We start from the raw sequence: 12428 nt of genomic DNA on the forward strand, positions 1-12428 counted from the left end.
GATAAAAGTTGATCATTTTCAAGTTGTTGATACTATCAACATATGACAGGACAATTTGCTTGTTTTATGCAAATGTTTACTAAAAGTTATGCTTTTTTACACAACTCACCACAAAAAGGACACAAAACACTTTTCCAGACACACACGTGCATACGCACATACGAGGGCGGTCAAACGATTAAGCTGTGTAATCGCGATTAATCGCAAATAGATGATAGTTTTTCGTCTTTAATAAGTGTACTTTAGAAGGATCATTTTCAAGTTGTTGGTACTATCAACACGTGACAGGACTATTTGTTTGCTCTATGCAAACGTTTGTTTATTAAAAGTTCTGCTTTTTTTTAAACAGCTCAACACAAAATGAACACAAACGCTTTTTTACAAACATGCTCTGGCTGTTAAAATATTCAATTATTTACTCGTGATTATTCACATTTTTTCCCCTACTTAACTATCAATTTAAGGCATAATTTATCGTGCTTAATAGCAGATAGAAACACTTTTTAAAATCTACAATAAATGTACTTTAGACAGATCATTTTCAAGTTGTTGATATTATCAACATGTGACACTTTGTTTGCTGTATGCAAATGTTTATTTAAAGTTAGGTTTTTTTTAAACGGCTCAACAGAAAACGAACACAAACACACACACACACACACATTATGTACAAACCCCGTTTCCATATGAGTTGGGAAATTGTGTTAGATGTAAATATAAACAGAATACAATGATTTGCAAATCATTTTCAAGCCATATTCAGTTGAATATGCTACAAAGACAACATATTTGATGTTCAAACTCATAAACTTTTTGTTTTTTTTGCAAATAATCATTAACTTTGGAATTTGATGCCAGCAACACGTGACAAAGAAGTTGGGAAAGGTGGCAATAAATACTGATAATGCTCATCAAACACTTATTTGGAACATCCCACAGGTGTGCAGGCTAATTGGGAACAGGTGGGTGCCATGATTGGCTATAAAAACAGCTTCCCAAAAAATGCTCAGTCTTTCACAAGAAAGGATGGGGCGAGGTACACCCCTTTGTCCACAACTGCGTGAGCAAATAGTCAAACAGTTTAAGAACAACCTTTCTCAAAGTGACATTGCAAGAAATTGAAGGATTTCAACATCTACGCTCCATAACATCATCAAAAGGTTCAGAGAATCTGGAGAAATCACTCCACGTAAGCAGCATGGCCGGAAACCAACGTTGAATGACCGTGACCTTCCATCCCTCAGACGGCACTGTATGAAAAACTGACATCAATCTCTAAAGGATATCACCACATGGGCTCAGGAACACTTCATAAAACCACTGTTACTAAATACAGTTTGTCGCTACGTCTGTAAGTGCAAGTTAAAGCTCTGCTATGCAAAGCGAAAGCCATTTATCAACAACATCCAGAAACGCCGCTGGCTTCTCTGGGCCCGAGATCATCTAAGATGGACTGATGCAAAGTGGAAAAGTGTTCTGCGGTCTAACGAGTCCACATTTCAAATTGATTTTGGAAATATTCGGCATCATGTCACCCGGTCCAAAGGGGAAGAGAACCATCCAGACTGTTAAACATAAAAATAAAAAAATATATATTGACAGATAGATCATGGACCTAAAGTAGATCTGGAGATTTAAGCGTTGAATGAAAGAATAAACATTTCATATCTGACTTATTTTTAACATTTTTGTGGCTGAGATCCCTGATACCAAACATGATAGAAGCTCGAAAGGTTAAAAAAATCTATATATTCAAATATAAAAATAAAATGTGCAGCGCACTTTGAAAAAAGTTTGGACACCCTGGATTCAGAAAAACTGAGATAATGGATTTAATCACACTAGTAACAATCTGATACCATACTATGATCGATATCTGGATCGATTCCATCCAACAAAATGGGAAGATTAATGGAGTTGGTTCTTTTGGCTCGGCTCCTTAAGAAGAGAACCTGACTCTTTTGACTCCCAAGTGGCTTCATTATTATTTTTTAATAAATGTATGATTTAGGAATAGATGATTTATCTAAAATGTTGTATTTATTTGGCCTTTTAAAAAAAAAAATTGGGAAAATTATTGCATATTTGGCTCTTTGTTATTAAAAAAAAGTTTTCTTTGATAAAAAGGGCATACAAAAAATTATTATCAACGGATAGATCTGAAGTCAATCTAGAGACTTAAGCCTTGGAAGTAAAAAAAAATAAATGTATGACTTTTCTACCACTTTTATGAGTGGGGGCCATTTCGAATTATGAATTATTGATCCAACTACATCACATAAAATATTCCACTTTGTCTATTTTTTGGAGGGAAATATTGCATCATTTTTATTTCTGCAACAAAAGTCTGGGTTTTGACAAAAAGGGCATAAACATAAAAATTAAAAAATATATATTGACAGATAGATCATGGACCTAAAGTTGATCTGGACATTTAAGCGTTGAATGAAAGAATAAACATTTTATATCTGACTTATTTTTAACATTTTTGTGGCTGAGATCCCTGATACCAAACTTGATGGGAGCTCGAAAGGTTAAAAAGATCTATAAATTCAAATATAAATATCGAAATGATTTTTCAATGTGCAGCGCACCCTGGATTCAGAAAAACTGATATAATGGATTTAATTACACTAGTAACAATTTGATACCGTACTATGATCGATATCTGGATCGACTCCATCCTACAAAATGGGAAGATTAATGGAGTTGGTTCTTTTGGCTCGGCTCCTTAAGAAGAGAACCTGACTCTTTTGACTCCCAAGTGGCTTCATTATTATTATTTTTACATAAATGCATAATTTAGGAATAGATGATTTATCTAAAATGTTGTATTTATTTGGCCTTTTTAAAAAAAATTGGGAAAATTATTGCATATTTTGGCTCTTTGTCATTTCGAATGATGAATTATTGATCCAACTACGTCACATAAAATATTCCACTATGTCCATTTTTTGGAGGTAAATATTGTAGATTTTTTGTTTATGCCACAAAAATCTGTGTTTTGAGGAAGAAGGCGTGATCATAAAAATGTAAAAAACTATATTGACAGAGGAATCATAGAAATTGATCATTTCATTCAACCTAAAAAGCTTTTTGATTGATTGATTGATTAAACTTTTATCAGTAGATTGCACAGTTCAGTACATATTCCGTACATCCATCCATCTTCTTCCACTTATCCGAGGTCGGGTTGCGGGGGCAGCAGCCTAAGCAGGGAAACCCAGACTTCCCTCTCCCCAGCCACTTCGTCTAGCTCTTCCCGTGAGATCCCGAGGCGTTCCCAGGCCAGCCGGGAGACATAGTCTTCCCAACGTGTCCTGGGTCTTCCCCGTGGCCTCCTACCGGTTGGACGTGCCCTAAACACCTCCCTAGAGAGGCGTTCGGGTGGCATCCTGACCAGATGCCCGAACCACCTCATCTGGCTCCTCTCCATGTGGAGGAGCAGCGGCTTTACTTTGAGTTCCTCCCGGATGGCAGAGCTTCTCACCCTATCTCTAAGGGAGAGACCCAAACTCATTTGGGCCGCTTGTACCCGTGATCTTATCCTTTCGGTCATGACCCAAAGCTCATGACCATAGGTGAGGATGGGAACGTAGATCGACCGGTAAATTGAGAGCTTTGCCTTCCGGCTCAGCTCCTTCTTCACCACAACGGATCGGTACAACGTCCGCATTACTGAAGACGCCGCACCGATCCGCCTGTCGATCTCACCATCCACTCTTCCCTCACTCGTGAACAAGACTCCTAGGTACTTGAACTCCTCCACTTGGGGCAGGGTCTCCTCCCCAACCCGGAGATGGCACTCCACCCTTTTCCGGGCGAGAACCATTTATTATATTCCGTACAATTGACCACTAAATGGTAGCACCCCAATACGTTTTTCAACTTGTTTAAGTTGGGGTCCACATTAATCAATTGATGGTAAAGATGGTTTTTACATAATAAAATTAAGACAACAGAAAAAAAAAAACAGCCTGCACGGCAGCATTGTCAACATTGCCACTTTTTCTCGATAGATTACGCCTCATTCCAATATTTTTAATGTTCTTTTTTATTTTTGCAATAGCATTTCCAGAATGTGTGGCGGGCCTGCTTTACAGAGTGAACGGCTCCCGTCGTCGCCGACAAAGAGTCGAGTCCAAACGCCGGATCGTTGGCAAACGTCCCAGCGCTCATGCTAACAGGCAGCCCAACCTAGCAGAACACAGGAAACGCACTAAAAAAAAGGTCTTTAAAAGGACTACAACTTAGCTGAAATAAATATTCAACACAGCGGAAGAGGACGCCATCGTAGCCCCGCTGTTGTGGAGGCGGCGGCGGCCTGCAGGAGCGCCAAACGGCGCAGTGTTTGTTGTTGGTGGCGGCGGCGGCCATCTTAGCTCCCCCGCGGCCTGCCTGCCTCACATGACCCGCGTGTTTGTCCCCGTGATCACAGCCTCCTTCCCCGCGATCACAGCCTCCTTCCCCGCCGACCTGGGCCGCTGACGTCGCTCCTTCCCACCGAGAGAGTCTTCATGGATCTGCTGGAGCAGAGAGTGGACAGCTCGGCCAGGTGAGGCCGCTTCATGCTCGCCTTTTCAGGCCTGCTTCTTCTTTCTTTGCGGTCTTCTTTCTCTTGAACATAATTAGTTTTTAACGGCTTTGCAGGTTTGTTTGGCGCTAACTAATTTGTGTGAGACAACTTGTGCAAATGTGTTCTCATATCCGAGTAAACGTGGGACTCTTTTCTTAGTCTTTTCTGCTAGTTTTCCTAGCATTAAGGTCATTTTACAAAAACTTGACTACTATCGCCAGTGACCAAACATTAACCCAGCATTTAGTCTATAAATAACTGCATTCCGTTGCTATGTTAATTATTTACATTTAACTTCATGTATATTTGAGTACTTATTTGCAATGTTTCTTTAGTGTTTTTTTGCAATGCAGCCAAGCGAACACTAGATGGCGACTCACTTCAACGCCGACATTTTTATGTACGGTGGCCGATAAGGCGAGCTTTTTTTTATATTTTGAACAAAATAACAAGCCACATATTTCCGTTTTCTCTTTACAACCGAAGGGATAATAAATAATACTTTATCTAAGGCTAGCAATTTGTAAGATGTGGTCACTTGCTGTTCTCCCTTTTCTAACACAATTTGGTGAAGTGAAAGGAGTTATATTTATATAGCGCTTTTTCTCCAGTGACAAAGCGCTTTACATAGTGAAACCCAATATCTAATTTTTACATTTAAACCAGAGTGGGTGGCACTGGGAGCAGGTGGGTAAAGTGTCTTGCCCAAGGACACAACGGCAGTGACTAGGATGGCACAAGCGGGAATCGAACCGCCAACCAAGCTATACCGCCCCACAACTTATACAAGATGTATACGTTTTTTATATTGCTCGATATCGATAATAACTGATATTTTTATGACTTATGGAAATTATGGACCAGGAGAAAAATATATTAAATGTCAACATTTTTATTTGAAATGTAATCTGATTATAATCCCCACAGCTATCAAGGCAGAAAGGAAAAACACGCAATAAATGTAAATACAATATTAAAATGTTAATGTTTTATTTCAAACAAAATAATTATCCACATTTTTCCGTTTTCTCTTTACAACCGAAAGAGAGTATAAATAATCCCAGTTCATCTAAAACTAACAATTTGTAAGATTTGTTCACTTGCTGTCCTCCCTTTTGTAACACTATTTAAATGAATGAGTAATAAATACAAGATGTTTACATTTTTTATATTGGTCGATATCGATAATAACTGATATTTTTATGATTTGTGGAAATTATGGACCAGGAGAAAAATGTATTAAATGTATATTTGAAGTGTAATCTGATTATAATCCCCACAGCTATCAAGGCAGAAATGAAATGGAACAGCCATGGAAAACACGCAATAAATGTAAATACAATATTAAAATTACAATAAATACTTAACAATAATAACCTGAGAGGTGTAAAAATAAGGAATATGTAAGAAAAGCTTGATAAAGTGTAACAAAATAGTGGAATTGTGTTCTCATATCCGAGTAAACGTGGGACTCTTTTCTTAGTCTTTTCTGCTAGTTTTCCTAGCATTAAGGTCATTTTACAAAAACTTGACTACTATCGCCAGTGACCAAACATTAACCCAGCATTTAGTCTATAAATAACTGCATTCCGTTGCTATGTTAATTATTTACATTTAACTTCATGTATATTTGAGTACTTATTTGCAATGTTTCTTTAGTGTTCTTTTGCAATGCAGCCAAGCGAACACTAGATGGCGACTCACTTCAACGCCGACAGTTTTATGTACGGTGGCCGATAAGGCGAGCTTTTTTTTATATTTTGAACAAAATAACAAGCCACATATTTCCGTTTTCTCTTTACAACCGAAAGGGATAATAAATAATACTTTATCTAAGGCTAGCAATTTGTAAGATGTGGTCACTTGCTGTTCTCCCTTTTCTAACACAATTTGGTGAAGTGAAAGGAGTTATATTTATATAGCGCTTTTTCTCCAGTGACAAAGCGCTTTACATAGTGAAACCCAATATCTAATTTTTACATTTAAACCAGAGTGGGTGGCACTGGGAGCAGGTGGGTAAAGTGTCTTGCCCAAGGACACAACGGCAGTGACTAGGATGGCACAAGCGGGAATCGAACCGCCAACCAAGCTATACCGCCCCACAACTTATACAAGATGTATACGTTTTTTATATTGCTCGATATCGATAATAACTGATATTTTTATGACTTATGGAAATTATGGACCAGGAGAAAAATATATTAAATGTCAACATTTTTATTTGAAATGTAATCTGATTATAATCCCCACAGCTATCAAGGCAGAAAGGAAAAACACGCAATAAATGTAAATACAATATTAAAATGTTAATGTTTTATTTCAAACAAAATAATTATCCACATTTTTCCGTTTTCTCTTTACAACCGAAAGAGAGTATAAATAATCCCAGTTTATCTAAAACTAACAATTTGTAAGATTTGTTCACTTGCTGTCCTCCCTTTTGTAACACTATTTAAATGAATGAGTAATAAATACAATATGTTTACATTTTTTATATTGGTCGATGTCGATAATAACTGGTATTTTTATGACTTATGGACATTATGGACCAGGAGAAAAATATATTAAATGTCAACATTTGTATTTGAAATGTAATCTGATTATAATCCCCTCAACTATCAAGGCAGAAATGAAATGGAACAGCCATGGAAAACACGCAATGAATGTAAACACAATCTTAAAATGACAATGAATACTTAACAATAATTTCCTGAGAGGTGTAAAAATAAGGAATATGTAAGAAAAGCTTATTAAAGTGGAACAAAATAGTGCAATGTGTGAAAATGCAAACACATAGAAACCTGAGAAGAACCCTTTTTAAAATATTATTGGACCAAATTGTTTTTTTAAAGTAGCACACTTGTTATATTTAGATTTGTATTTTATTCATACAGTCCTGCGCTTTAGTTCCTACCAGTTGTTTCCGTACATGGGAAAAGGGAATGAAGAAGGGTTTAAAAGAAAAGAAAAGAAACGAGGAGTGCGGCCAAAGACTAAGGTCAGTTTGGAAAACAATCCCCCAAAAACTGTCCTATTCTCGATGTAAAGTTTCTGGTTATTATCCACAATTTCTCCACTTTCGGCAGCCCTCGATTTTACTTTCTCTTCTCACTAAAATCAACAAGGAGACAACAAGATGTCACAACCAAACTTGATAATTGCTACTGTTACGCCATTGGCTGTTTAGCTAGTCCCTCCCATTGCTCACTGGTCACTTCCCTGCATTTTTTATTAAATGATAAATGGGTTATAAATGGGTTGTACTTGTATAGCGCTTTTCTACCTTCAAGGTACTCAAAGCGCTTTGACACTACTTCCACATTTACCCATTCACACACACATTCACACACTGATGGAGGGAGCTGCCATGTAAGGCGCTAACCAGCACCCATCAGGAGCAAGGGTGAAGTGTCTTGCTCAGGACACAACGGACGTGACGAGGTTGGTATTAGGTGGGATTTGAACCAGAGACCCTCGGGTTGCGCCCGGCCACTCTCCCACTGCGCCACGCCGTCCCCAATATCAGTTATGTCTGTCACTATATGTATCAATATTGTTTTATCGGTCCATCCCTAACATGTTTATCCGGAGTCTTCTTCCTTGTACTTAGTAAACATTTTGAGATTGAACAGTTTCTTAAACTGGATTATTTTAGTACTTTGAGTTCTTTACTAAATCCATTCCATCCACATACTGATATGTTAAAGGTTTTAAGTGTTGTACGTGATTACACTTTGAGTTTGTTTTGAGAATATTAAATATTTTTGAACATGTTTTGGTAAATGTGGTACCAAAATACCTGCGATGAGGTGACGACTTGTCCAGGGTGTACCCCACCTTCCGCCCGAATGCAGCTGAGATAGGCTCCAGCACCCTCCGCCACCCCAAAAGGGCCAAGCGGTAGGAAATGGATGGATGGTAGCAAAATACCTCATTAGCAGCATTCTACCATTGTATTTTTTGGGTGGTGTTTGCGTAGTTTAGGGTTTGAAGCGTTTGGACGTAGTTCCCCGTTTTCCCCTGTCATCCACCGTACTAAGAAGACTTATCTGGAAATAACGAAAGTATTTCGATGTTGCAGTCACAACAAACGGGAAAACGACGAGGTGGTGCAGTTACAGGAAGGTAAGAACTTGTATTTCCATCTTGTCAATATACAGTATTATGGAGATTAATTTTTGTTCGTTAAGTCAAGCCACTTTATTTTGCTATAGCAATCAAAAAATAATTCTATTAATTAAACACTTTTTATTATTATTATTATTGGCTTCCATCGCTGAACTGCACTAGAACTGTAATTCCCTATTTGTGGTTCAGTCAGTAGAATAGAATAAAATGGACTTTATTGGCATTAAATTTGCATCCAACAAGATTTAGACATGCACCTGGGGATAGGCCCCTCCCACCTCCAAAGACATGCACCTGGGGATAGGCCCCTCCCACCTCCAAAGACATGCACCTGGGGATAGGCCCCTCCCACCTCCAAAGACATGCACCTGGGGATAGCTTGATTGGCAACACTAAATGGTCCCTAGTGTGTGAATGTTGTCTGTTGGCCCTGTGATGGGGTGGCGACTTGTCCTGGGTGAACCCCGCCTTCCGCCCGATTGTAGCTGAGATAGGCTCCAGCGGACCCCCGCAAGCCCGGAGGGGATAAGTGGTAGAAAAATGGATGGATGGAAGATTAAGGACTCCAATTCAAAGGCCTACTGAAATGAGATGTTCTTACTTAAACAGGGATAGCAGCTCCATTCTATGTGTCATACTTCATCATTTCGCCATATTGCCATATTTTTGCTGAAAGGATTTAGTAGAGAACATCCACGATAAAGTTCGCAACTTTTGGTCGCTAATAAAAAAGCTTTGCCTGTACCGGAAGTAGCGGACGATGTGCGCGTGACGTCACGGGTTGTGGAGCTCCTCACATCTGAACATTGTTTATAATCATGGCCACCAGCAGCAAGAGCGATTCGGACCGAGAAAGGGACGATTTCCCCATTAATTTGAGCGAGGATGAAAGATTTTTGGATGAGGAAAGTTAGAGTGAAAGACTAGGGGAAAAAAAGAGGGGAGTGGGAGCGATTCAGATGTTATTAGACACATTTACTAGGATAATTCTGAAAAATCACTTATCTGCTTATTGTGTTACTAGTGTTTTAGTGAGATTATATGGTCGTACCTGTACAACCTGAAGGTCGGCCCCGCACATTTCTTCAGCACCAGTAGAAGGGTGGTGGCGATGCCCATCTCTGCCCTTCGCAAGGGACCCTCTTCGAAATACGATCTTTTGAAATGATCGCTGCATAACACACTGTACTTTGTGTGTGTGGTCCAATCCAACTGTGTTCGTTTGACCGTTCTGTTCCATAGTAAAGCTTCACCGTCATCTTTCGGGAATGTAAACAATGACACACCGGCTGTGTTTGTGTTGCTAAAGGCGGCCGCAATACACCGCTTCCCACCGACAGCTTTCTTCTTTGATTTCTCCATTATTCATTGAACAAATTGCAAAAGATTCAGCAACACAGATGTCCAGAATACTGTGGAATCATGCGATGAAAACAGACAACTTATAGCTGTGAACGGTGCGGGAACAAAATGTCCTCTACAATGCGAGACGTCACGCGCACTCGTCATCATACCGCGACGTTTCAGCCTGATACTTCGGCGCAAAATTTAAAATTGCAATTTAGTAAACATAAGCGGCCGTATTGGCATGTGTTGCAATGTTAATATTTCATCATTGATATATAAACTATCAGACTGCGTGGTCGCTAGTAGTGGCTTTCAGTAGGCCTTTAAGGTGTGGTAGTGGAAACAAATATGGAATAAAAATAAATCACATAAGTAATAAAGATAAAAAAATGAGAATTTAAATAAACAGACTACTATCCAATAAAAAAAATAAGCAATCCTGTACAATATACAAAAAACTGTACAATTTACAAAACAAAAGAGTACTGGAGTAATAAAGTAAATACAATCAGTATTGCACTCGAAGGGTAAAATTGCACAATAGGGTATTGGGTAGGATATTGTATAGGAGTGAATTATTATTATAAGTTTGAGTTCTGGATGGTGACAGCTGTGGGAAAGAATTGTATAAAATATTATAAAGTATTGTTTACACAACTGTCTGTTACAGGACTAAATATCATGTTACTCAATCTCCGATAAAAAGATAACAAGTAAGCAATCAAAAAGATTTTGTATTAATTTAACACTTCATTAATGTTCTCATGAGGTTTCATTAGGATACTGCACTAGAATTCTGATTGTCAATATTGGTTACATGACTGTTTGTTACGGGACTAAACAGAACTTTTTACAATTTCAGATTTTAAAAAAAATTAATCGATCATAAAATAATTTATATTCATTCAACCCTACTTTTATTATTTTTGGGTTCCAGTGGTGAACAGTATAGACTTTTTGATTTCCAGAATATTTCCATAACCGTTTGTTAATTGTGGATGAATTTTTTTTTCATTTTTCAGCTTCCCTAACATGATAGTGCAGTCCTACTATTGAAGAGTTTGAATAAATAACAGTGGCGTCAGAAGTAGGGTTTTAGGGTATACCGGTACTACTGTACTACCGCCATACTAAAGAATCATAAGTGGTTGTAATATACCGCCTCTAAAAACAAACAGTTCCCCCTTCTTTTCTTTTTTTAACGGGCATGAGGGCGCACCGTTGTCACGCCGTGACATTGCTGGTTTTACGAGCAGAGGAGCATGTTCGGCAGCACACAATCACAGAGTACTTACAAGCAGACACAGTGTGGAGACAAAAATGGGAGAATGGACGCATTTTGACCTAAAAAATGACGATATAACACTGAAACGCCCTCAGGAAGAGATGGTTTAAAACAGTGTTAAAGCTACTTCTAAATCACAAATAAAGTGAGTTTTTTCCAAGTAGCATTATCACTGAAGGACGAGGAATATTTAAACATGCTTCACAACACGCCGCAGGAGGATACAATAGCTCACCGGCGTCATAATGTAAACATATGTCATGGGTGGATGTACACCTGACATCCACTGTAATGATACCAAGCACAAGAGCTTGTCTCGTCGACACTACTATGATATTTTTTAGCCTCACCAAGTCTTTTTTCGTCTTTTTTAAATTCATACTATGTTTATAAACTCAGGAAATACGCCCCTGGACACAAGGGGACTTAAATGATGACCATTGTAAGATCCTGTAACTACTTGGTATCTGATCGATACCCAAATTTGTGGTATCATTCAAAACTAATGTAAAATATCAAAGAAGAGAAGAATAAGTGATTATTACATTTTAACAGAAGTGTAGATAGAACATGTTAAAACAGAAAGTAAATAAATAAATGGGTTGTACTTGTATTAACAGTAAATGAACAAGTAGACTAATAATACATTTTCTACCACTCTTCTTTAAATAAAGGCTTAGTGGCCACATGCGTGGACAGCACCTTTTAGCTCTTATTTCCAAAATTGTGTACACTACTGAATCGGGGTCTTATGGCCACTTATGTGGACACTTATACTGCCATCTGGTTGTGTCAGAAGAGTATAACATACAATGGAATTTGGAAAAAAAAATAAGAATTAGCATGTCACTAAACATGAAGTACACGTTTGTGTACTTATGGACTAAGTACATCATATCAAAAGATGATTCTTAGTTTTTATTGTAATTGGGTCCAATAAGCCCAAATAGCAAAGAGAAATAAAAAAAAGCATGTAAACAAACAGCTTTGGCCTTTAGAGGTTAAAAATGTTTACAAAATAATAGGTGTATAAATGACACAATATGTCACTGCATACGTCAGCAGACTAATTAGGAGCCTTTGTTTGTTTAA

At 38.1% G+C, this 12428-nt stretch overlaps 1 protein-coding gene across 4 annotated transcripts in view; it reads left to right on the plus strand.

Annotated features, from left to right (window-relative positions):
* Positions 1-4116: 4116 nt before the first annotated feature.
* Positions 4117-12428, plus strand: part of usf2 (upstream transcription factor 2, c-fos interacting) — a 47734-nt gene continuing 39422 nt past the window's right edge. The window contains exons 1-2 of one of the 4 annotated variants that reach the window (XM_061882744.1): positions 4117-4555; positions 8658-8701. In XM_061882744.1, the coding sequence (XP_061738728.1) occupies positions 4518-4555; positions 8658-8701 (82 nt within the window). In that variant the 5' untranslated portion in view covers positions 4117-4517. The remainder of the gene's footprint in view (positions 4556-8657; positions 8702-12428) is intronic. The other 3 variants (XM_061882746.1, XM_061882743.1, XM_061882745.1) reach the window with 3 other exon arrangements.

The sequence above is a fragment of the Nerophis ophidion genome, linkage group LG21 (assembly GCF_033978795.1).
Source record: "Nerophis ophidion isolate RoL-2023_Sa linkage group LG21, RoL_Noph_v1.0, whole genome shotgun sequence".
In the NCBI taxonomy this organism is placed as follows: domain Eukaryota; kingdom Metazoa; phylum Chordata; class Actinopteri; order Syngnathiformes; family Syngnathidae; genus Nerophis; species Nerophis ophidion.